The 25,900-nt window shown below is 45.4% G+C and overlaps 2 protein-coding genes across 5 annotated transcripts in view; one reads left to right on the top strand and one right to left on the bottom strand.

Annotated features, from left to right (window-relative positions):
- Positions 1-5,106, bottom strand: part of DNAJC17 (DnaJ heat shock protein family (Hsp40) member C17) — a 47,310-nt gene extending 42,204 nt beyond the window's left edge. For both annotated transcript variants that reach the window (XM_084630951.1, XM_084630950.1), the window contains exon 1: positions 4,950-5,106. In XM_084630951.1, coding sequence (XP_084487077.1) covers positions 4,950-5,027 — 78 coding nt within the window. In that variant the 5' untranslated portion in view covers positions 5,028-5,106. The remainder of the gene's footprint in view (positions 1-4,949) is intronic.
- A 270-nt stretch (positions 5,107-5,376) lies between these two features.
- ZFYVE19 (zinc finger FYVE-type containing 19) lies at positions 5,377-24,332 on the top strand. Of its 3 annotated transcripts, none has more exons than XM_084630643.1 (12): positions 5,377-5,632; positions 6,036-6,356; positions 7,413-7,534; positions 9,229-9,282; positions 9,805-9,974; positions 11,057-11,202; positions 14,189-14,303; positions 15,019-15,228; positions 15,865-15,944; positions 16,573-16,683; positions 18,923-19,108; positions 21,454-23,212. In XM_084630643.1, the coding sequence occupies exons 2-11, from the start codon at positions 6,303-6,305 to the stop codon at positions 19,088-19,090; spliced, it is 1,230 nt and encodes a 409-aa protein (XP_084486769.1). In that variant the 5' UTR covers positions 5,377-5,632; positions 6,036-6,302; the 3' UTR covers positions 19,091-19,108; positions 21,454-23,212. The 3 variants fall into 3 exon arrangements, with proteins under 3 accessions (XP_084486769.1, XP_084486767.1, XP_084486768.1); XM_084630641.1 differs by having other exon boundaries at positions 5,378-5,632; positions 18,923-19,086; positions 21,454-24,332; XM_084630642.1 differs by having other exon boundaries at positions 5,454-5,471; positions 18,923-19,086.
- Positions 24,333-25,900: the final 1,568 nt, after the last annotated feature.

Genomic DNA, 25,900 nt, shown 5'->3' with positions numbered 1-25,900 from the left:
CTCCCGCACCCCACCCCACCCCACCCGGGCTACCTTGTCAGTTATCTCACCTTTTTTTTTTTTTTTTAAATTAATAAAGAAAGAATGCATGGTTTCAAAACAATAGTTACTTTATTTCCTTTGCCAGCTGTGATCTAAGGGGGGAGGGTGGTTGGCTTACAGGGAATTAAAATCAACAAAGGGGGCGGGTTTGCAGCTAGGAGAAACACTCACAACTCTCACACCGTAGCCTGGCCAGTCATGAAACTGGTTTTCAAAGCCTCTCTGATACACAGCGTGCATAGCTGTGCTCTTCTAATCGCCAGGCGATTTGCCTCAACTTCCACCCTGCCATAAACGTCTCCCCCTTACTCTCACAGATATTATGGAGCAAACAGCAATAACAATGGGAATGTTGGTTGCGCTGAGGTCTAACCTAGTCAGCAAACAGTGTCAGCGAGCTTTTAAACGTCCAAAGGCACATTCTACCACCATTCTGCATTTGCTCAGCCTATAGTTGAACTGCTCCTTGCTACTGTCCAGGCTGCCTGTGTACAGCTTCATGAGCTATGGGAGCAAAGGGTGGGCTGGGTCCCCAAGGATAACTATCAGCATTTCAACATCCCCAACGGTAATTTTCTGGTCTGGGAAGTCAGTCCCTTCTTGCAACTGCTCGAACAGCCCGGAGTTCCTAAAGATGCGAGCGTCATGCACCTTTCCCAGCCATCCCACGTTGATGTCAGTGAAACGTCCCTTGTGATCCACCAGTGCTTGCAGCACTGTTGAGAAATACCCCTTGCGGTTTTCGTACTAGTTGGCAAGGTGGTCCGGTGCCAAGATAGGGATATGTGTTCCATCTGTCGCCTCACCACAGTTAGGGAACCACATTGCAGCAAAGCCATCCACTATGACCTGCACATTTCCCAGAGTCACTACACTTGATTGCAGAATGTCAGTGATTGCATTGGCTACTTGGATCACAGCAGTCCGCACAGTAGCCTTGCCCACTCCAAATTGATTCCCGACTGACCGGTAGCAGTCAGGTGTTGCAAGCTTCCACAGGGCTATCGCCACTCGCTTCTCAACTGTCAGGGCAGCTCTCATCTTGGTTTTCTGTGCTTCAGGGTGGGGGAAAGCAACTCACAAAGTTCAAGGAAAGTGGCCTTACGCATGCGAAAGTTTCGCAGCCCCTGTGAATCATCCCATACCTCCAATACTCTGTGGTCCCACCAGTTTGTGCTTGTTTGCCAGGCCCAGAATCGGCGTTCCACTGTATCAGCCAGCCCCACTGCCGCCATGATGTCCCAACTGCTTTCAGCAACGTCTGTGTCCACGTCTCCCTCACAATTGTCCTCGTGCTGGCGTCTTTTAGCCCAGTTCTGCACATACTGCAGGATAATGTACGAGGGGTTTACAATGCTCACAACAGCAGCGGTGAGCTGAGCGGGCTCCATGCTTGCTGTGGTATGGCGTCTGCATGGGTAACCCAGGAAAAAAGGAGAGAAACAACTGTCTGCCATTGCTTTCACAGAGAGAGGGAGGAAAGGAGCGGCGACTGACGACATGTACCCAAAACCACTCTGGACAATGTTTTACCCCCATCAGGCATTGGGAGCTTAACCCAGAATTCCAATGGGCAGCCGAGACTGCAGGAACTGTGGGATAGCTATCCACAGTGCACCACTCCGTAAGTCAATGCTAGCCACGGTATTGAGGACACACTCCGCGAACTTAATGCTCTTAGTGGGGACATACACAATTGACTGTATAAAATCAATTTCTAAAAATCGACTTCTACAAAATCGACCTAATTTCGTAGTGTAGACATACCCTGTCTACCCCAAAAGAATATGATGGAAGTTTTCAGGGTACTAGCATCTGCTCTTCACACAAATCCTTAAGATCTCTGTTTCCCATTGCAGGGAACTGAGAATTACAGTGAATTTGTGAGAAATCACAAATACATTTGTGATGACTTTAGCAGTTCCAAATAATAGACTGGGAATGAATTCCCTGTGGAAATCCTGAGTTAATAATGATATAAGTTAGATAAGATAAGCATATATGAAAAAAAATAAAGCAGAGCATTCCACAAACCTTTGCAGAATATTATTTCTAGGAACATCTTTAAGAAGAAAATCTTAAACATTTTACTTCCCCCCTTAATAAATACAAAAGCATCAGTGATGTCCATGAAGTTTCCTTTACACATTCCTCATATAAACTACTAACTGCACAAGGAAATCACATGATATAACAGGACCTCATCATTAAGTTAAAGAAATAGAATTCAAAACTATTTAGAAGGTGTTCATATCCTTCCTTTCAATAAAATTGAAATTCATGACCATAGTCAGCCCTAGAGAAGTTGAGTGCAACTCCACTGAAGACAATGGAGCTCTGCCTCTTTATCTTGGCGCTAAATTTTGCTCCTATCTAATTAAAAGGACCCTTGCAACTTAAACATCATACTTTATCTAAAACTATACCTACTGGTGTTATTGTAACTGAAAATTAGAGGAAAAAAAGTTACTTCTTGTTAAGTTTAATTTTGTTCAATTGACAACACTTGGTATTTAGTCAATTTCACTGTTCCTCTTCTATAAACTGTCAGTTTCCCCCATTGTTTGTGTGGGTCTGTAAAACAATAAAGAAGAAAAAACAGGGCAGGGGGAAAAAAAAAAAGGGAAATGTAACTGCAAAACCACAGAGGTTTAAGGAGACTCATGCAGATTTAGTACCAGAAACTACTTTTAACTCTTTTTTGAAACAGACTAGATTTCAAGTTGACAGTATCCATTTAAAGCACTGTAAATAAATATAATGGGTGAATCCCATCTCCACTTAAGTCAATGGGAATTTTACCCCACATATTTAAGACAAAAAGGCAGAAAATATAGTACAACGGCTATAGTAGAGATGGTGATCAGTGAACTAGCAAATATTGTCTGTCCTATTAAATACCAGCAACATGACTAAGAATCACAATGTAACAGTATAATAAAACAATTGCCATATTAGGTATTAATAGGAGTATTCTATGCAAAACAAGCAAGATTACTCCACACAATTAACAATCTGCTAACTTCCCCATAAACAATTCCTAAAAACGTAACTTTAGTGTTCCAAATTAGAGCTCCATATCAGGCCTAATCTGTATATTCTTTTCTCTCACCTCTCCACCCTTTCCTCACCCCCCCCCCCCAAATTCAAGGTTTCCTTCCCCCATTCCGTGTGTGTGTTGTCCATGTAGACTGCAAGTTCTTCAGGGCAGGGATCTGTTTTAGTCTATCTGTAAAGTACCTAGCAAGTTTGGGACCTTTTCTACATAAATAATAAACCACGGTACTAATTAGGCTTCATCAGGGGAAATGCAATCATCTTGCGACACGTTTCAGGAAAGGCAAATGAAGAGAGTTCACAGGTGAATAACGAAGATTATAAAAGTTTTGGAAAATAACAGAATAATGTTCACTCTAGAGAAAGGAGCAAAGAAAGGCAATGTTATATGACAGGGTCCTGTTATTTTCATTGAGCAGTGAGGACACAAGGAATACTGGGCTAAACTGGGAAATAAAGAAGTTACACAATCATCAACCAGGACCTAAGGCAGCTCTAATCTAGACAGCCCCAGAATGCAAAGGTACCAGAAAGCAGTCCTTGTCCTGTCTCTGAACTGAGGAGAAGCTTTATGTGGAATGCCAAATTGGGCCCAAATGTATCTATTGAGTTTAACTCTTGTGAGTCTGTCTAGTTACAGCATGACAGGTTTCAGAGTAGCAGCCATGTTAGTCTGTATCCGTAAAAAGAAAAGGAGTACTTGTGGCACCTTGGAGACTAACAAATTTATTAGAGCATAAGCTTTCGTGAGCTACAGCTCACTTCATCGGATGCAGAACTGTATGCATCCGATGAAGTGAGCTGTGGCTCATGAAAGCTTATGCGCTAATAAATTTGTTAGTCTCTAAGGTGTCACAAGTACTCCTTTTCTTTTTATAGCTACAGCATGTGTCTTGTTTTAATCCTATTTCTTTCTCTATTCTTAATCTTTGTTTTAGAACATTTTAGTCATAGACTGTTGAAACAAACGCAAAGAATGTGATCCAGTAACTAGGTCAGCCTTCTGACATCTTGTGAGAGGGAGAAAATGGCATCTATCTTGGAGCACTGGGATGAACGTCATGACAATGGAACCAAGTGCTGTGGCTCTTCTGAATGAGTGCTATCCAGATGCAGCTGAGACTGGAACAAACACTTGAAAAGCCAGTGGCTCATGATGAGTAACAGCAGGTATAGTGAACAGAAGCTTACAAACATTCATGACATTTTAGTGGACATAATAAAGAGAATTATGATAAGCTAGATGTTTTAATAAGGTTTTTGAAACAAGTTACATGCATCACACCTGCCTTCTTTTTGCCCTTCCTATCATCTTGTCACCGACTGCACAAGAGCTTTCTCATCAGTAGCTGGTGCCATATGGCACACTACGGTACCTCTCTGCCTCAAGATCTCATCTCAAAACATCTTCCCCAGTCCCATACTGTGACCTCTTAAATATCAGCAGAGGCAGAGAGAAATTTGCTCCCTACCCACGTTATTTAACCCGTTACGGTGCTCTAAGGTTTAGCTTCCCCCACCCAACAGGTGACTAACATCTCAGGTCAGTGCTTACGTTGGCAATGAACACGACTCGCTGCAGAAGATGCCACTTTTCTGCCACTGGCCCCCGCACCAGGCGCAGCCCCACACGTGCTTTCACATACTGGGAGCAAGAAGAGCGCCCAGGGTCGCCTTGTATTTCTGGTAGCACGCAGCCGCCGTTACCGTGGTATCAGACCCCGGGGCCGCCACGCGCTGCAGGACCCCCCGGGGCTGAGGGGAGCGTTCGCCAACGGGGCGGGGGAGCCCGATGCCCCATGACATGACCTGACCCGCCCCGACCGCCCCTCCTCCGGTCAGGCCCTGACCTCCTTGTCCGAAGCCTTCTCCCCGACCCCCAGCAGGGCGTAGAGGTCCAGCTGCAACAGCTCCTTATCGACCGCCATCTCCGCTCCACCCCCACAGGCCCAGGCCCAACCCCAGGCCCCTGGCCACCCGGTTCCTCCTGCGCCGCTGGGCCTGGTTATCCCCGCCTCCTCGGCCCCGCACCCCTCGCTGCTGGGAAATGTAGTTTCTCCGGCCTCCCGACTGACCTCTGGTTCTTAGAGCCCTTCGGGGAAAGAGAACTACAACTACCATAATGCCCCGCGCGGCCCACAGCCCACCGGGAAGGTCTCTCTCTGGCCAACCGGCAGAATCATTGCTCCCGGCAGGCTCTGCGCAGCAGGGGGTATGCGCATTGTCTTGGGACGTGTAGTTTTTTATAGTCCTGCAAAAGGGGATCAGACGGGGTGGAAGGACTACAACGTCCGTCGCGCTCTGCGCTGCCAGGGCTGTGTTCTTGGCTATCTCGGGTGTTGGTGGGATGTGAGCAGCAAAGTTTCCTAGCCGTAAGCGGCAGCAGCATTAACCCCTTCCGCTAGAGTCGGTGATGCGAAGGGCGGGGGCTCAATAGGTGCAAAGCCCTGTGGCTTGGGAGCCGTGTACTGGGTCGAGTGGGGTTTGCACTGATGCAGCCTCTGCGTCCAGACTCTCGCTGTGATTACTGTTGGTACGCTACGGGTATAGTATTGCAGCTTTCCGGGGCACCTGATTTGGACTGGGAGCTTCTGGGACCTGGGATTTTTGTAATGTTGTGTGTTTGTATGTTGTGGAGCACTTTGTGCTGCCAAATACATAATAGTTTTATGGCAACGTATGTTAAAACAGGAATTAAATCTCTGCTTTGGGGAGGTGGCATCCTAAGTATGCAAACTTGTACAATACAAAGACAGTGGATGTTGTTATTGCTAATGGGCTTTGCAGAACAAGGCGATTTAGACTGGCGGTGATTTGGAGGAGATGGAGAGCACTTGGTATGTCTTGTCCTTGCTTTGAGCTGTCAGAACATAGTCATGTAAGAGAACAGCAAATTATAATGTTATTTATTGTTAACAATAATGCTTTCATTAAAGGGTTGTCTGTAAAAGTTAAGCAAGGATCAGATCCTTTCTCCTCCTCTCTCTGCTGAAAGAATCTGGAACCATCGTTTCTACAACCAAGCGTGCAGCAAGTAAACTCTGAAATGCCATAATTCATCATTTCCCCCAACGCGCTCCTCCCTCTGAAGGAGAAGAATATTCCAGGACAGCTCCATCTGGACAAATAGACAGCTTCCGGGGATAAACGATTTCTTTTTGATATATCTGTGAGAGAGTGAGCGTGTGTTCTCCATTAGCCCTATGGATAGAAGGTGTTATGGCTGTGCCTCCAAGTTTACCCTCTTCAGGAAAGAGGCAAGTCTCTCTTCAACACTGGATACAAGATCTGGCCCTAAAAAGCCAGTTAGGCAGGCAGCTGAGTGAGTTTCCTCGTGGCAGCATTTGATCAATGCCATCTGAAACGCCAACAGTTTGAGGCTCCTCATATCAGAAATAGTAACCCCACCTCCCACTCTCTGCTTTACATTCTACAGTTCAAACCTGCTGAGCTTCCTTGGCTCTAAGCACACGTTTTTTGTGTGTCAGTGTCCTTGTTTTCCTTAATTGTATATTAATGACACAGGCATGGTAACCTCTCTGTGTTTAAAACATATAGGAATTGCTATAACACAGCAGTTCTGAAACTGTGAGTTGTTACCGCATTTTAATGGGGTCGCCAGGGCTCGTGTTAGACTTGCTAGGGTTTGGGGCCGAAGACAAACCCAAGCCCCACCACCCAGGCCCAAAGCCCCTCATCGTCTCGGGCGGCAGGGCTTGGGCTTTGGCTTTGGCTGTGGCTTTAGCCCTGGGTGGTGGGGCTCAGGCTACAGGCCTCTGTCCAGAGCTGAAGCTCTTGGGCTTTGCCTCCCCCAACCCAGGGCAGCGAGGCTCTAGCGGGCTCAGGCTTCAGTGCCCCCTCCTGGAGTCATGTAGTAATGTTTGTTGTCAGAAGAGGGTTGCGGTGCAATGAAGTTTGAGAACCACTGCTATAACAGTACAGACTTATGGTCCATGTAGTTCAATGTTCTCCAGATACTTCAGAAAAAAGAGTGAACCCCCCCCCCCCCACCCTCTTACTATACTAGGGGAAGAGATGGTATTCCTGACTCCAGCAGGTGATCAGCTTGTGTCCGAAAGGCTGATACTCTTACGCTGTTTAATCTAGCTAGTGTAGCTGCAACTACTATTCTTATTCATACAAATACTTAATTTTCTTTTTAAACTTACAAACTAGCACATATCATATCTCTGAAGTACTTTTGATGTGGAAGTTGCTCCTGCCTGGTGCACATCCAGAGAGATTCAGTGTATATTTCACAGTGTTGTTTCAGCCAGCCAACGAAACTCTTGCACTTCCTTGTTTCTTCTCAGTGTGGGTGCAAGAACTGTGGGCGGGCATTTTGCTCAGGCTGCCTTGGGTTCAGCGCCATTGTTCCCCGTTACGGGAATGCTCAGCAGAAGGTGTGCAAGCAGTGTCATGGGGAGCTAACCAGGTAAGGTGGGAGACTTGGGCACAGTCTGTGTGTTTATATACTCTTTTTTTGTTTGTTTGTTTGTTTCAGCCTCTGGTGTCACAATGCAGATTTTGATCCACTTCTCTTTTTATAACTCCACTTTACACAGCCACATGTATGCTGTCCATAAACTGAAATGCCAAACTAGTCCTTTACTGAGCTGTTACCATGTGGGTTTCAGTTCCAAGTATCCATACAACTGTATAGTACAGGGGTGGGAAAATTTTTGGCCCGAGGGCCACATCTGGGTATGGAAATTGTATGGCGGGCCATGAATGCCCACGAAATTGGGGTTGGGGTGCGGGAGGGGGTGAGTGCTCTGGCTGGGTGTGCGGGCTCCAGAGTGGGGCCAGAAATGAGGCATTCAGGGGGCTCTGGGCTGGGGCACAGGGTGGGGGTGAGGGCTCTGGCTAGGGGTGTGGGCTCTGGGGTGGGGCTGGGGATGAGGGGTTTGGGGTGAGGAGGGTGCTCCGGGCTGGGACCGAGGAGTTTGGAGAGCGGGAGGGGGATCAGGGCTGGGGTAGGAGGTTGTGGTGCAGAGGGGTGGCTCAGGGGTGCACGCTGTGGGTGGCACTTACCTCAAGTGGCTCCTGGAAGCAGCGGCATGTCCTCTCTCTGGCTCCTATGCAGAGGCGCGGCCACACGGCCAGACCATTGGCCATGGTTCCCAGCCAATGGGAGCTCCAGGGGCAGTGCTTGGGGTGGGGGCAGCGTGCAGAGCAGAGCCCCGTGGTCGCGCCTCCACATAGGAGCTGGAAGGGGGACATGCTGAAGCTTCCGGGAGCCGCGTGGAGCAGCTCCCAACCCTGCTCCCCGGCTGGAGCACTGGAGCGGGGCAAGCCCCAGACCCTGCTCCGCAGCAGGAGTTCAAGGGCTGGATTAAAATGGCTGGGGGGCCGGATGCGGCCCATGGGCCGTAGTTTGCCCACCCCTGGTATAGTAGCTGAGCAGCTTGGTGATAAGGTGATTGGAAGTGTTGTCACTAAATCAAAAAACAAACAAAAATAATCCACCTTCACTGTTTCAGAGGCCTAGATGCCATGTATAATCTGAAGATTTAAAGTTTGTGGGATTGATTTGGTTGTAACAGAAAAAATATTCACAGTCTTCCTGCTTTGAAAGCCTCAGATGCACAGGTACAGGTTGCATAGTTAAGCACACAAATCAGGACATGCAGAGTTAAGATTAGCACATAATCAGGTAACTCAATATGTTGTAATATATAATTATTACATATAATTATAATAATTTGTATTCTATAACCATTTCTGTAATATATTATCTTGTATAATGATTGTATAATACATTTTAAAACATTTGTTATATAATTTTGTATTTTGAAAGAGATGTAAGGCACATCTCTTTCCCAAGGCTTCCCACTGATCCTGAGCTAGGAGAACCCAGAGCCTTTGTCCCCAGGTCTCTTTCCATTTCCTGTCTCTTTCTAACTGCAGGCTGCTGCAGAGAGTGGTGTCTGTGCTCCTCTTATTGTGGAATACTGATGACATGTTTTAAACCAAGTAAATTTTTACTTTTTACGGCAATGAGTGCCATAGCCATGTGCATCATAATTTCTCTAGGTTTGAAAGAGAGAGGATGTGCGGTTGTAGCATTATCTGGACATCTGTCTCAGGTCTTTGTTTTACAGTGGGATGTTTGTTTTTGCTTTCCAGAGGAGTGTCTCGGACTAGTACAGCTAGATGGTCTCCACCAGAGAACTACAAAAAGTGAGTTTTGCTAGTTAATCCAGCACATTTGAATCTTTAGGTGGATATTCTTTTGGTTCTTGGCTTCTCTGTTGAGACTGCCAACAAGAAGGTGGGCTTGTGACATGGACACTTCTCTGCTTGGAACTGGACTGAGAACAGCAGCTCTTTCAGTAAGGTCACCAAACAGCCACCTGATGATAATGACTTTTGGCTGCTATACAGCAAGGCTGAATTCAAACCTGTGATCTAGAACTGAAAGGTTCCATGTTTCATTACTAATCATCTAGTCTACTTTTTGACCATTTTATATCAGTGCTTCTGTGAGAGGAATGGTTTTCCTTAGTCCTTGGGAGGATCTCTGCTTCCCCAGACCCAAATCCATCCTAGCAAAGTCAGGAGCAGGAATAAGAGTTTCCATATTCTGTCCTATATCATCTTTCCCTAAATAGCATGTTTGTAGAGGAGCTTGCAGAAGATGCCTTCATAATTCGTGTTCTAAGTGCCTGCTCCAAGTTATGCTTGTTTTTTCCCTCGTCACAGGCGTGTAGCAGCTCTTGAGGCCAAGCAGAACCAGCCGATGGGTTCGCAGAAAGGCCCAGTGAAACCCCTATCCAAATATCAGGGGACAGGCTCCAAATATCAGGGGCTGTCAAAGGAGGATCGAGCTATTGCAGAGCGGCTGGAGAGGCTTAAGGAGGAAACAAAGCCCAGTGAGTTTGATAGTACGGTGTAAGCTTCCTACATCTGAGCAGAGGTTTGGTTGCTGCTTCTGAGCTGTACAAATAGCAAGGGTGGACTGCACACTCACAACAGTCGGTGCATTTGAGACTAACCTCCAGACATGGAAATTGATGGGAGAAAGCTGCCCATGGGAGCCAAGTCCTGCCCATGCTATCAGAGCAGTGGGTACCTGGGCCCCATTCCCTTGGCTGCTGCTCTCCGGCGCACACATTTTGCTGCCCTGGACCTCTGCTTTCTCACTGGTTTGCATGGTTCAGTCCTTATCTTGTAAGTCTTGACACAGTGAAATAAGCTGCTTGTTTACATCTGTCCTGGGCATGTCCCTGGGCATGGTAATGTTAGGAACGAAGTGAAGCAGGGGACTGCACATGGTGCTGTTAGTGTGTGGCCAAACTGTTGTGCAGAGGTCACACATGGGAACGCTTTGACTGAAGTACTGGTTCCTGCCACGAGCAATGCAGGGCTCCATGGGACTACACTTTGCCCATTCCTGCTTCCAGGAACAAACAAAGGAAAGCTGATTTCAGCAGGCAGTTCTGGGATGCTCGAGTGGGAAACAGCAGCAATGGACTGTCTGGCTCCAAAGTGGGAGGTGGAACATGCATTTCACTTTCACTCCTCTAGTTAGGTTGGTGCCACAAACTTCATGTCTGGGAGATCTACAGGGGAGGAGGCAGTGGCTAGAATTAAGTGGTGGATGATAGCATTAGACCAGTGCCCTAATCATTTCAAGGTACATGAGTGTCACAGTAGCAGAACTCTTGTATGTGGACATAGTAACTGAATCACATTGCTGTTTTTATTGGGGTCCCATGGAGTAGACACCCTTTTTTGGAAGAACACATTACAGCAATCAAGAAAATTTTAAGCAAACCACAGGGGATATTGGTCATGGCTCTGGCCAATTATCCCTGGCTGTGATCAGTGAAGTGAGGGAGGCTTTGCTTAGCTGTCCGGGGCCCCATTCTCGAAAGAAAAATATATTCCAAGACACTAAAACTATAAAAGCCATTTGCTTGCTGTAAACAAACAGAGTTGGTTTGAATTGCAGAGTCCATCCCATCTCAAGCTGAGATAGAATCTAGGCTTGCAGCACTGAAGGATGACCCCAGCAAACCCATTCCATCCACACAGGAAATGGAAGACCGTCTGGCTGCCCTGCAGGGAAGAGCCCTTCCAACCAAAACTCCCAGACCGGTAAGATCCCCTGGCCCCCTTATATCAGTTCATGGGTTTCTCTATCTGAGGTCTTCCAGTAGTTGTAGTATCCCAAGAGATTTCAGAGGCATAAGAGGCCCTTCCTCCTGCTTCATCGATTCACGTCCACCTTGCTGCTCCAGAAATATGCTCATTAGCTCCCAGCTTGTAGTATAAGAGTCCATTGTCATGCTCCAGAATTGAACTAAGGGTACGTGTTCTTCAGCTTGATGAGGACTCAGAGATGGTGGGCCATTTGTGGCACTGTCTCACAACTGATTGTTAGTTTAGTTGAGAAAGGAGCTTCCCTCTCTGAGATTCAGGTGAGACTTTAACAGTTAGGCTGTTAGTTGTTTTATGTGGGTGGACTTGGCTTGAGGGGGAGCATTGTCTGGAGGTTAGAACCTGGCACCAGGAGTCAAGAGTCCAGGATTCTAGTCCCAGCTCTGCCATCAGCTTGCTTTGTAACTTGGAGAAGAAATGTGTGGCCTGATTTTCAGAAGTGCTGAGAACACACAACTCCCATTGAAGTCAAAGGAATCTGTGGGTGCTCCCCACCTCTGAATAGCGAGCTATTAACCTCTCTCTGCTGTAGTTTTTCCATCTATGAATAAAGGTGATAATACTTGCCTATTTCTGAAGGTTGATATGTTGTTCACTCGTGCTTTTAGATTCTTGCTTGAAAGCTGCTATATCCGCTCAAGGCATTCTTATTAAATAATGAAGCAATCAAATGAATGGCAACTTAAAAAAAACAGATTAATAATAACTAATTTGGAGTGAGACAGGAAGAAATTTCCTCTTGAACCGTGGTAAATACGAGACTATACTAGAAGTTCACTTGTCAAAAGAAAACAAACTTTTATGAACTGATCAATGAAGATAAAACGTGGCTTCTGTGTAGAGAGATGTCAGAAATACCTTCCAAGAGCGTGGCACAGCATCCCAAACAGTGAATAAAGTGCCAAATGTTTAAAACAATATTTACATTGAGACACAGCTGGGTCACGTTTAACCCCAAATTTAGGTGGTAATGGTTTGTATGTTTAAACTAAAAAAAAAAAAAAACTTTTCCAAAACTGAAGTAGGACATTTGCAAAAGTTTCCATAACTTAAAAAAAAAAAAAAAAAAAAGTGCTCCTCTACAATATTGACAGCTCAAATGTTGTAGCCTAGTGGTAGGAGACACAAACTTGAAAGTGAAACTGAGCAGGAATTAAAGTGAAACTGGTTAGCATTCATCGCAACTTTCATTGCATACTGAGAGAAATGCAAAATAGATTAACAACGTCAAGTGTTGTTTAAAACATGAATGTGGACTTTTTAAAAAAAAAAAAAAAACAAACTTATTTTTAACTGGACAGGTTCCCCTTAATGATCCATATAAAATGTACTGGACTATTTCATATATATCCATATAAAATGTACTGGACTATAGTGTATTTACATTTTATGGCCAAGATTTTTTTAAAAATTGGTACTAACTTTAGCCTCCTAAGTCCATAACTAGTTGTAAGTGGCCTGATTTTCAAAGCTATCTGTTTATCTTAGGTAATTATATGTCCTCTATCACTGCAGTTTCTTTAATGTATTTATCCTCACAGCACCCCTGGGAGGTAGGGAAGTGTGATTATCTCCATTTTACAGGGGAAACAAAGGCTCAGAGAGATTAAAGGCTTGTCTACAAGTAAAACACAAAGGCAGTACAGCTTTTCCACTGCAACACTTCAGTGTAGACCAGAGGTGGGCAAACTATGGCCCGTGGGCCACTTCCATCCTGTGGGACTGTTCTGTCCGGCCCCTGAGCTCCCAACTGGGGAGGCTAGCCCCCGGCCCCTCCCCCGCTGTTCCCCCTCACCCGCAGCCATGCAGCAGCACGGCTTGCGCCCACCCACCTCCCAGGCTTTCCAATAAGCCTGTCCTGCTGCTTTGAGTGGCATGGTAAGGGGACGGGGAGGGGGGGTGTTGGATAAGGGGCAGGAGGTCCCAGGGGGCAGTCAGGGGACGGGGCACTTGGATTGAGTGGAGGTTCTGGGGGGAGGGGGCGGTCAGGAGACAGGGAGTGAGGGGGTTGGATGGGGGCGGGGGTTCTGGGGGGAGGGCAGAGATTGGGAGTGTTGGATAGGGGGCAGGGGTTTGGGGGAGCAGGGATTGTGGGTGTTGGATAGGGGGTGCGGTTAACGGCAGGGGGTCCCAGGAGGGGGCGGTCAGGGGACAAGAAGCAGGGAGGGTTGGATGGGTTGGGAGTTCTGAAGGGGGCAGTCAGGGGGCGGGAAGTCGGAGGGATCGGATAGGGAGTGGGGGCCAGGCTGTTTGCAGAGGTAAAGCTTTCCATACCCGGCCCTCCATACCATTTAGCAACCCTGATGTGGCCCTCGGACCACAAAGTTTGCCCACCCCTGATGTAGACACTACCTATGCTGACAAGAGGGATTCTCCTTTTGGCAAAGGTAATCCAGCTCCCTGAGAAATGGTAGCTAGGTTGATGGAAGAATTATTCTATCAGCCTAGCACTGTCTATACTGGGATTTAGTTGTTGATTTTTCAATTTAGGGTCCTAGCCACTTTCTCTCCTTTTTCAAAACAATTTCCACTGACTTATATGGTTGCCCAACAATTGTGAAAATTGGTCCACTTATTCTGGTGCCTAAATGTCGGGCGCAGTGTCACAGTAGAATCCGTATCAGAGCTGGGATTAGATCGCATCAGTTCCTGGCTCCCAGTTCTGTGCTTGGATTAGCCGGTTGACTTCAATAGAAGCTGTGCGAGCTCAACATCTCTGCAAATCAGGCCCAATGCATGTCAAGTTGGGCACCCAAAAATGGAGGCACCTGGCATTACTGGACGCTTTTGAAAATTTTGGTCCTAATTAGGATAGTCTCATAATAGGTTACACAATTTTTCAGATTTTTCAATTTGTCTCCTTCCATCACCTGTTTAACACTCTCCTACAGCTTTCTCCAACGTGACCTCTCTCTTTTTCCAGGTGCACCAGCCCCCTGATACCAGAACCCAAGTCCAACAGTCTGATGATCTGTTGACCCAGCTGGCTGAGGAAGTTGCCATTGATGAGAGTTCTAGTCCAGGAGCCCAGCCTCAAGGTATCGGTTATCATTGGCCTCAAACAGTTTTCCTTAAGGACACTACATACACCATGATGTGTGTTCTAATGAGAAGGAAGCCGGTACCTCCGAAACCACCAGGCTTAAAAGTGTGCCAAGTATCCTGCCTTATCCCTACCTCCCCCTTACCCACACACAATGTTGACCAAGAGCAGAAAACCAGACCTATGTTGATTTGTCATTGTCTCAGCCCGTGTGGTTATGTTTCCCCTTTCAATGGTAATCTTGTTGGATTATTTTTCTCTGGTTTTTTTTATGGTAGCCCAGTCTGGGGAGGAACAATTTTTAGAATTTCCAGTCCTTCCATGTTCTATTAGATGGTTCACATGGTAGTAGTCAAGATCTTGAGACGCTAGTCTGGCCAGAGCCATGCCCAACATCCCCTGTGGTTTGCTTAAAACTCTCTTGATTGCTGTAATGTGTTCTTCTCAAAAGGGACCCCAATAAAAACTGCACTGTGACTTAGTTACTATGTCCACATACAAGGGTCCTGCTACTGTGTGACTCATGTATCTTGAAACTCATCAGTAATTTTAGCTATGGAAAAGAGAGAGCTGTGCAGTAGAACAGCAGACTTCTCCACAAGATGAGACAAGAGTTCTGTTACTCTTAGCCCATTCTTTTAATGGCATGTGCTATGCCTGGAGGTGGTTGCCATTGTAACACCTACATGCTCTGTCTGGCTGTTTTCCAGCTGTTAATACCCAGACCCTGAATGATCTCAATCGGAGAAGTCAGAGTGGCATCAGCACTGCTGATCTGGACCCAAAACAGCTGGAGGAGGAGAAGAATAAACTTCTGGCAGAGGCTGCTGCTGAGCTGAGGGAGGAGAACACTAGGGAGGAGAAAATCCTAGAAGTTGCAAAGAGACTGGCAGCACTCAGAGGCCAGGACCCCGAGAAAGGTGAGTAATAGGAAGAAACACTAGCTTGTGCTGAAGAAGAAAAGGATGTTGTTAGCTTGGTGGTAGCGTCTCTTTGTCTTGTTGGGAGAAGTTGGTGCCTTTACATGAAGATTAACCTCCATTTAGCAATGGGAAGCAGTTACAGCTTGAGGGAATCATGTCTCTACTAGAAATGGACGGTCCCTTCATGACAGGATTTGGAGTCCAGTTGTTAAGCTGTATGGAGTAGTCCAGGATTATGAAAGCTAGGGGTTAAGGACCATGGGTGAAGCTGTGTAGATTAACTCCCTTTGCCCCATACCCAGCCTACAGCTAATTCCAACATGCCAAGACTTGTTTAATTATGCCCCTTAAAATACATTTTTTTCCTTCCTCCACCCCCAACTTTTAAAAATTTGAAAGAAAATGTTATCTCCCTTACACACAGACCCATCCCAAAAGGAGATGCCCTTGTGCGTTCCCTTCAGTGTACCGTCTACTTTGCAAAAAAACAGAACTCGGTCGAGGGTTGTGATGCAAGATCAAATTCAACTCCCCATGCCGAGCACAGACAGCGTCCCTTGAGATGTGAAATGGCAACAGGTGCTATTCAAGTGTAGCTCACTGTAGCCTCATAACCTTCCACTCCTCTTGCAGTTACTCTGGAAGACTACAAGCTCCCTGACAGTGATGAGGAGCTGACGGAGGAAGAAGCCATTCAGCGAGTCCTAAAACAGGTCAGGATCAGCTGTTGGGACTCTGCTTGCTTTCCTTTTAAATAATCCTAGCATTTTTGTTACTTATTCAGTGTGCAATGACCCTGTTGTTTGTCCCTGGGCCAGGATCTTGCTCTCTCAGATCTTTCACGTCTAAAACTAACTCCTCCTCAAAGTGGTTAGCAAAGCAGTTCTGTAGCCCAGCTGGCTAAGGTTGCAGACTATGTTCTGTCACTGTGTGCATCTGACTTGCCCTTTCTTGGTTCCTTCCTGTGTGGATATGCGACTTCCCTGTCTCAAGAGCCCCATGTATCTCTGGAGTTTGCCACAGAATGTAGGTCCTGCTAGCCGTGGAGTACGCAGGCCCGTGCCAGCCTCTTGTATTTTTCCCTTTCATGCACACATTTTCTCTCTTTCCCCTTTCTCTCTTGATTGTTACTCATCTGACGTCCCTGCCCCTAAGCAGGAGATGATACAGTGCAGCTCACTTTATAAAGGCAGTTCTCCCTCCCTGCAGACCTCTTAGCTATAACATTTGGGCATCTCTAGAGAGTTTTGAGATTAAGAGAGGGGAAAGAAGTTTTGCTCCAGGAGAGAGGCTCACATAGGAGTTTGAAGCAAAAGACTTCTTGCTTTCTTTTGTTCCCAGCTCACACAGGAAGCAGCTCTGGATGAAGCAAGCGGCTTCAACATCCCTGCTGATCAGGCCACCCACCCAGCAACCTCACAGCAGAACACACCCAAGAAAGCAAAGCTAAAGGTCCGTGAGCCAGTCAAACCCTCTTGAAATGACCTGTTCCTGATACAACACAGCTTAGTGTAACGCAAATCTCAGTCCTGCTCTGAGGCTGCCTTACAATGGTATTTACTGTACTGGAAGTTCCCAAAACCAGAGCATGGCAAAGAGCTACCAACCAGCTTTCCCTAGGTTGGCAGGATGAGGAGGTGAATGTCTCAACTGGCTTTTCCAAGGCCAGCCAACACTGACTGTACTTTGCCTCTGCCCCCTGCTGGCAAGCTTTAACAGGGCTCTCTATCTGGAGCATGGCTCCCTGAAAACCAGCTATCTGCAGGACTGAATGGCACCCTCTGCAATCAGAGGACCTGGTTGGCATATAGCCAGCAGGGAAGATACAAGAGAAGGGATTCCTAACCCATCAGTGTAATTACACAGAACATAAACTACAGTCTGCTACTAGAGAGCCTGATCCTGCATTGCTGCGGTCAGTGGGAGCTTTTCCACTGGCTCCAATGGGTGTAGGATCAGGCCTGTAGAGAGCAGTAGTAATCAAGTAGCTCTTATAATGTCAGTGGAGGGAATTAATAAAAGGATGCCATATATTCATGGCAATTCCAGCCTGTAGCATAGCAGCATGCACACGCTCTCTGTTACATGTCAGAAGAATGAAATGAATCTGTGATCTCCATGTAACTGAAGTATCCGTCCTCGGTGGGAAAACATCTTTTAATTACAGAAGTGATCAATGTGTCAAAGCTTTGTTACACTGACCTTTCACGATCATTAGTGTGAATATAATTATATTATTATAAAAACAAACTTACCATTAGAGCTGGGCCAAATTTTTTTGACCAAAAGATTTTGCAGATTTGTCTCATGTGCCAAATGGTTTTAGTTGTGGAAAAAAGAAAAACTCTCAGAAACCTGAAAAGTTTAGTTTTCTGACACTTTCAAAATGAAATGGTTTGACTTTTTTTATTCAAAACAACTTTTTCATTAGAAATTTCCTTTAATTTTATTTAAAAAAATAAAAACCTTAATCCTCTAAATCTAAAACAAAGTTTTCGTTTCAGGTAAAATTAAACATTTCATTCAACCTGAAACAAGATTGTTTTCAACTTTTTGGTTTTGTTAAAATGTTCAAAAGAATTTCGCTTTGGATCAACCTGATCCAAATTTTTTTTTTTTAATTGTAACTGCTACCAAATGGAAAAATCAGTTATTCACCCATCTCTATTTATTGTTTTGCTAGGAAACTGTTTTTGCAATCTTTGAAGAATGTTCTGACGCTTTCTTCAAATAGATATGTGGCTTCCGGAGTGCTAAGGTTCTCCCTATGGCTGCTTTGCACCATAAAAGAGTCAAGGCAGGTGAGGTAATATCTTTTATCGAACCAACTTCTGTTGGTGAAAGAGAGAAGCTTTCAAGGTCCGCAGAGCTCCTCTTCAGGGCTCTCTCATCAACAGAAGTTGGTCCAATAAAAGATATTACGTCATCCACCTTGTCTCTCGCATATCCTGGGAACAACAAAACTGTTATCAGCGCAAGGGCAGTATAAATCTAAGGAGACCGATGGTCTCGTAGTTAAGGCATTGCACTTCGGAAATTTTGAGTTCCATTCTGAGTGCTACCACAGAATTTCTCTGTGACCCTGGGCAAGTCACAGAGCCTCTCTCTGTCTCGATTCCCCATCTACAAAGTGGAGAGAGAGTAATACTTCCTTTCCCCCACCCCTTGTCTGTCTGGGCTGTTTAGACTGTAAGCTCTTTGCAGCAGGGATTGTCTCTTCTTGCCTGAACAGTGCCTTGCCCAGTGAGATCCTGGCAGGGGCCTCTAAGTATTGCCATTTGCCACAACAAAGATAATAACTGTAGGTAGATGATGATGGTGACATCAAAGAAGTAGGAGAAACTATCTGCCTATCAGGAAGATAAAAGCATATGAAATCTGGGTGGGAGCATTTATTTTTTAGTTAGAGAATTAGGTAAATGCATGTGAAAACAAGTGCTTGGACTCCAGGCAAGCTTGCTGTGCAGAGTTTGGTGTCTGCAAAGGTTGGACACCCTTGATGTAAAGACACTGAAGTAGTATATATGTAAGTGCTGTATGTCTCTGTTCTGGACAGAATCACAATGTAAAAATCCTCCTCAGTTGCTGTCCCAGGTGAGACCATCCTCACCCAGCATAGTTCAGTCTAATTCTCCTAAATTATCCTAATCTGACCCCTGATTTTTATTTATCTGATTTATTCCGGTATTAGATCCAAGCTCCAACTGCCACAGCTAGTGCTAAGAAACCCAGCCCAATTGCTAAGGCAGAAGACAGTGATGATGAGGAGTTACCATGGTGTTGTATCTGCAACGAAAATGCCACATTGCGCTGCCATGGCTGTGATGATGATCTCTACTGCCAGCGATGCTTCCGGTAACAGCGACAACGCCTTTAGGCAAGAGATACCCATCAAGATGAAACCTAGTTCTCCATGCCAAGTTAGAATAACAGAAGTGTAAGATTAGAAGGGACCTCGAGAGGTCATCTAGTCCAGTCCCCTGCACTCATGGCAGGACTAAGTATTATCTAGACCATTTCTGACAGGTGATTGTCTAACCTGCTCTTAAAACTCCAATGATGGAGATTCCACAACCTCCCTGGGCAATTTATTCCAGTGCTTACCCACCCTGACCGTTAATTTTACCTCATGTCCAACCTAAACTGCCCTTGCTGCAATTTAAGGCTCATTGCTTCTTGTCCTATCCTCAGAGGTTAAGGAGAACAATTTTTCTCCCTCCTCCTTGTAACAACCTTTTATGTTGCATGGTTTAGTGTGTGTTTCTTCCACTAAATGGAAGAGCCCCTAAGAGAAGGAGAAATTTGAGAAGTTCAAGAGTCAGATGGTTATCTCGGCCTTTCAGGATATAGTTTTATAGCACGATTAGCTAAACTAGCTAGCATGGAAGTACAAGCACTATCCTCATGCTTCAGGGCATAAACTGGGATCAGGAAAAAATGTTCCTTTTGTACTATAGTATTGTGTGCTCTAGGTGTATCATGGTGAGGATGTTATGCCTTTTTCTGAAGCATGTTACGCTAGCCACTGCTGAAGGCAAGATGCGCGAGACCATTGTTCAGGTTTGGCAATTCCTGTGGTTTGTTAAGGATATTGAAGGATTGGTCAGAACAGATTGTCACTGGCAGAGAGATCAGCTAGGAGGAAAGTGTGGGATCTACAAGGATAGAACCATGGCCTTAGACCATGTGAAATTTCCGTTTTTTTTTTTTTTTTTAATCTGGTGGTTCCTGAAGCACTTGAAATTGGAGAGTCTCTACATGTTATGTACCAAAAGCTGCTAACTCTCAGTCGAGCAATGCAATAATTGCAACTTTAACTTTTAAACACCTAAGGCAGGGGTGGCCAACCTGAGCCTGAGAAGGAGCCAGAATTTACCAATGTATGTTGCCAAAGAGCCACAGTAATACGTCAGCGCCCGCCCACCATCAGCTCCACCCCCGATTCCCAGCACCTCCCACCCACCGGCGGTCCCACTGATCAGTGCCTCCCCCTCTCTCCCTGCACCTCCCGATCAGCTGTTTCGTGGTGTGCAGGAGGCTCTGGGGGGGAGGAGCAAGGTCATAGCAGGCTCAGGGGAGGGGGCGGGAAGGGGTGGCGTGGGGGCAGGGCCGGTGGCAGAGCCAGGGGTTGAGCAGTGAGCCCCCCCGGCACACAGGAAAGTTGGTGCCTGTAGCTCCAGCCCCGCAGTCGGTGCCTACACAAGGAGCCGCATGTTAACTTCTGAAGAGCCGCAGGTGGCTCCGGGGCCACAGGTTGGCCACCCCTGGCCTAAAGGTTTTGCATTCTGGCAGCATGTTATAAATCTCTGGTTTAAGAAGCTATTTTCCTTCAGTGCAAGACTGTTCTGTCTGGGCTTCTAATTTATTTTCATCATTATTTCTCTTTCTAAAGCACTGGAGTTGCTTGATTTCCAAGGGTAGTGTTGAATGGACAGTGACTAACTTGAAGTGTGAAACAGAAACCAGATGGTAGATTGAGATGATCTCTGATGTTCATTCTGTCATTTCATGGCCTGTTGGTGGTTCTGCAGAGACCAGTGCAATGGAGGGGGCGGTGAGAGAGAATATATTAAAATAATAAGGACATGCGTAACTGGTAATGCTAAATAAGGTTAAGGAAAAACACATCAGCCAGATAATGGAGCTGTAAGAGGCAGAGATGAGAAAAGCAGCAGAATGGCAGGGTATTAAATTAAATCAGCTGTACGCTGAAGATCAGGGTTTGTGTCTTCAGTCAATAAATAATCCTACCTGCCTGAAAATGAGCAGAAATTAATTGAGCTGGGATTTTGCCCTCTACATTTCATTTGCAGTGCCATATGCAACAGATTATAATCACAGCTCTTATTGCATGTCTCTTACCCACTGTCCTGAGAATGTATCACTAATTACATGAACATTTCAGAGAGACCCTTTGTCATTTCTCTCTCCAGAAGTCAGAGGACAAAATGAAGTTTTCTAAATTAGCAGGCAGTTTTCCTCTCCATAAAGAACTTTCCAGGGCGATGTTAAAAAAAAAAAAAACAACCCCTCAGCTGTCAGTCTTAATACAGCCAATGGTGGCCCAAGGGAGAATTCCTCGGTTAGTTAAATGTGTCAGTGGGGATTATCTTTTGGTTGCATTAGTTGGATGAGGCTCTATGCAGCTGCTACTGCTGGGAAGGCCAGTCTGCACAACCTACCATTGCTAAACGCCATCTTCAATTCTTGTTTGCCTTTCAGAGAAGGCCATGATGAGCTTGACCGGAAGGAGCACCGCACATCTAGCTATCGTCCTCCTCATAAGCAGAAATGAGTCCATGAGCTGTGGAAAGGGAAGAAGATGGAAAATGGAGATACAGAGGGAGTTGTCAAGATGGGAAGAGTTCAGGCAGACATGCACTTGCTACCAAAACAGAGGACCTCTTGAACAATTCGAGGAACCTCTGTAATTCCAAAGAAGCTTGGCGAAAATGTGACTCCCCTCCCCAAACATAGCCAGGGAAATATGGCTGGGAGTGAAGCATATGCTCTGCATACATGAAAGTTTAAACCAATGGAACATTAGAAAATGGATGAATTGGTATAAATGTAAATAGCATGAGTTTAAACCTGGGGGCATTTGGATGATGGTAAAGCCAGGGAAAGAGCATGAATTTAAGCCACTGTGAGGCTGCGTGATGAATAATTTCCTGCTTTTACTAATAATTTACACATTTTGTTCAAAAAAGATGACAAGGCAAGTTAAATTAAGAAAAGATAAAATTCTTCAAGGCTTGATCAGATATGTGATAAGAATCTCTGAAGTGTAATAAAGGAATGTGTATAGGGAAATCTCTTGAGAATTTTCAGAAATTGTCTTACAGGGTGTCATCCTGCAGTCATGCCCTATGACCTCAGTTCCAATGCCAGATGGATCAAAAAATGAAATGAAAGGACTTGCTGTTTTTTGACATACTCTGTCTCGATTTGAGAGGCCGTGAGCTGACCTAAAACTGTAGTGTAGCATTTCTGGGGGCTTGCTAAACAGCAGCTAGGTTCAACCACAGTAGTGGCTGCATTTTATTGGTGGATGATGTCATTCCTGTATCTGAAAAGCATTCTGGAGTCCTTCAGGATGAAAGGTGCTTTGTAAATGTAAAATACTAATAATGAGCTGAATTCTGTTGTCAAATAGGTGTGTGAGAATTCTGTTGAAGTCAATGGGAGTTGCACACATTTGTCTGAGAGCAGAATGTGGCCTGATACAATTATTAGAATCTCTGGTAGACTAAAGATACCACCCCCTGCTATCTCCACTACCCCCACATATTTCTGTTCCTATGAATGAATATGTTAAATGGAGCTCTATTCCTGCCTATCTCTGGTGCCTGTTCTTGTGCACGTCACAGATCCCTAAGACCAAAGTTGTTGGTCATGCACTGACCTGGCAAAATTCACTCTCTCTAATATGTTTCTGAGTAAGCCATCAGTGGCTGAAGTTCTGTTTATATTAACAGTGGCAGGGCCTAACTCCTTAGTACAGAGCTTTGGGATAGCTGAATAGGAAAGGTACTGGATTATGATGATGTAATGGTGACAAAAAGCCCAGTACTCACAAGATGATAATAATAGACAGTTCCTGGTCTGAGGAGGTTACAGTCTAAAAGATTAAACCAAGATTCATGTCTGGGTTTTACTGTGTAGGAGTGAGAGCCATTTCATAATTATTGGACTGGAATGATTACTCAGATACCTAACCACCCACACTTACAGAAAGTGACTGCCTTGTTCCCTTTGTGGCTCAGTATTTTCAGGGGGAGAGGGGAGTAACTGCTGTTCAAATGTCTGCTGTTTGTTTGATTTTTAAGAGGCTTCTCTGTGTACTATTTGTCCAGACTGCTCCGGCAGTAGGTCTTAAGCCTGACTCCCCTCCAGACATTGACTATGTGCATTCAATTCTTTGCTTCACAGCTACTTCTCTTAAACACCTCACCCTGACCTGTGGATTATTTATGCCTAGGTGAGTCTCAGCACCGTCCTATTGAACTTCCTGACTTCCTCAGCCACAGTTGAACTTGTAGCTATTTATACAGTCAGCCAGGGTGGCCCTGTGAGCTCTGCCAAGTGAGTCTCATGAGGAAAGCAAGTGGTAGGTTACAGATTGAGCCAGCCTGTTGGCTTGCCCAGCTTTCCAAACTGGTTTCTGTGGGCTGATCCTGTTGAACACAGAAAGGCATGTCCTGGAACTGATGTTTAATACCTAGTCACGTATGGGAGCGTCTCTTTATTTGCTTTGGTCACACAGACTGACCCTCGCCTCTCCACAGAAAATGAACTTTTGTGGATGCTGAACCCTCTGCTTGCAATAATGGGCCTTTTCTGTGCAGCCCTCCCCTTGAAATGTATTAGACTCCATCACTAGCTTATCAACTTCTGTAATGTGGGGAAAGAGGGCTGTCTGCAGCGGGGTAGACAGACTAACCTTTTTGGTTGTCTCTTTGGGAAAGACAAATACTGTGAACCTTATTTAAGCATGCTTTAAAAAAGAGTTGTATGGCTAAAGCCCTGAACATCTTTCCATTATCTTCAGTGGACTGGTGTGGTGTTATCCTTGTCCAGTGCTTTGAAAATACACTGGTAGGTGTTTAGATTAACTCAACAAAAGCCATGAAATCCTGAGTAACAGCTGTGCAAATGAAGGGAGAGCACTGTATCTGCAAAAGAAACAAAATTGGTCTTGTGCCCTTTTTTGCTTCTTTCTGAGGGATAGAAAGGGCCTGAAAGGGTTTTCTGCCCAGAAAATGTTGATTTTTCTGCATTTGAAATATCAGATCTTGCCTTTTTTTGCTGGAGAATTGAGAGTGGTTATGACATCAGAAGAGTTAAAAACGAATATTTGAGAGGGGAGCTCAGAGGTGTTATTAGGAGCATGATTTAGGGGGGAAATCTTTATTTCATGCACATGGGTCAAGATACTCAATTGTAATGTGTAAACCCTAGATAAATACAATAAAACACAGCTGGAAACATTCTAATCAAAAGAGGGGGTGTTTTTAAACAAACATTCCCATGCAATACTTGCAACTCCCTCCTGGCAGGTTTGGGCTAGTGCCTGAGAACCAGGATAATAAAAGTAACTAGAAACTGATTGTAAACAACAGCAAAATTGGCTAGTCTATTTTCATGGCCTAGGCCAAAATAAATCCAATCAATAAATAACAACATACTGTATTTAGATTTTAAGAATTCTTTCCACTGAAAAAAAGACTTGCCATTTTATAAGTTTTTTTAAAAATATGATTTTTTAACTTTAACAGATCCTCTTAATTTCCCCTCTCTCCTGTATTGATCTGAGAAATCAGAATGGATTTTTGGAGCAGTTCCTGGCTGATAGGCAAATATATTTTGAGACAAAATTTTAACATGACTTACCTAAGTCCCTGAGTTTTTCCAAGACCCATATTCATGCTAGGGCTTGCCCTGAATTGTTGCTGTGTTGTGTGGGGTTTCATTTAGAGTTTAGGTCTCCAGCACTACCATGTTTGGGGCTGGTACACCAGCACTGCAGCATGGAGGGCTTGACTGCTCCTCCCCACTTGGACTGTGTCTGCTGAGGAGAGCATGTGAAGGTGGAACGGGTTATTTTTAAAAATGCCTTGCAGAGCCTGTTTTTAACAATCCCTGACACAGGGCATGGCCCCAGTCCCTCCATGGCACCCAGAGTAAAGGCAGGGTTGGGGGTGAGTCCAGCCATAAGGATAACATCCAGGATGGTGCAAGGGCAGAGACATTTCAGCTCCTTTGTGTTCTCCCTAGTCAAATAGGGTTCAACAAGCAGAACCCATTGGGCCAGTAGAATACAAGCAAAGACTTGCACAAGTGCACATCTCTGTTCCCATGGCAGCTACGTGAACCTCTGGGGAATGTCATAACTCTAGTTCAGTCTGCTCAGCTCATTGCCGATCCCTTGTGAAAACTGGATCTTCCACCTTCACCTCAGTTTGATCCTTCGCTACATTTGACTAAGGTCCTGGCCTGGCAGAGACCAGACTATCTTGTAAAACAGGTGTTGGGCAAGAAAGATCATAATTTGCTTTGTCAGGTAAACTGCCAACATTTTTATCAGCTCTCAGTGGATTAATTAACTCTTTGGCTGGGCTGGCTTTTGCCCTGCTCTCTGAGTGGCAGTGAAATGATAAAGGTCAGAACCTCAGCAGGTGTAAATCAGTGTAGATCTATTGGCTTAAGGCAGCTATGCCAATTTACACCAGCTAAGGCTCTGGCCCAGCATAATCTCTTATCTTTTCGGCATTTTAACTCCTCCTTTTTATTTAATTTGTAGAGTTGAGCTTTGAAGGGAAGTTTTCAAGATTATTCCATGTGCCAAGGCCAGATGATGGCCTGCCAAGCATGTGCCAAGGTCCCAACACTGGTACAGGAAGGACAGACCCATTACCCACCACTCCCACATGGCCACACCGATGGGCATGCAGCTGGCAGAGAGAATGTGGCACAGTCACACTATCCTCACACTGCAGGTAAAGCTTGAAGTACCCATAGGGCTAGGCATGAACTTGGGGGGGATAAGTCTCCCAAGACTGGCTATATGGCACATCGGCTTCAAAAAGGGTGTGAAGGCAAAAACCAGCCAACCAATCCAGGGGCACATGCTTATCTCAGCCAGGGAACAGCTGTTTTCTCTGCCCTC

The sequence above is a fragment of the Lepidochelys olivacea genome, assembly GCF_965140295.1.
Source record: "Lepidochelys olivacea isolate rLepOli2 genome assembly, chromosome: 6".
Classification (NCBI taxonomy): Eukaryota; Metazoa; Chordata; order Testudines; family Cheloniidae; genus Lepidochelys; species Lepidochelys olivacea.
This window is presented reverse-complemented; position numbering and strand designations above follow the sequence as displayed.

Excerpts from the sequence above, each read along its gene's own strand:
- ZFYVE19 (XM_084630641.1), top strand. The coding sequence starts at position 6,303 with ATGGATAGAAGGTGTTATGGCTGTGCCTCCAAGTTTACCCTCTTCAGG. Across the intron at positions 7,535-9,228 it reads TGTCATGGGGAGCTAACCAG|AGGAGTGTCTCGGACTAGTA; the intron begins GTAAGGTGGGAG and ends TTTGCTTTCCAG. Across the intron at positions 19,087-21,453 it reads TACTGCCAGCGATGCTTCCG|AGAAGGCCATGATGAGCTTG; the intron begins GTAACAGCGACA and ends TTTGCCTTTCAG.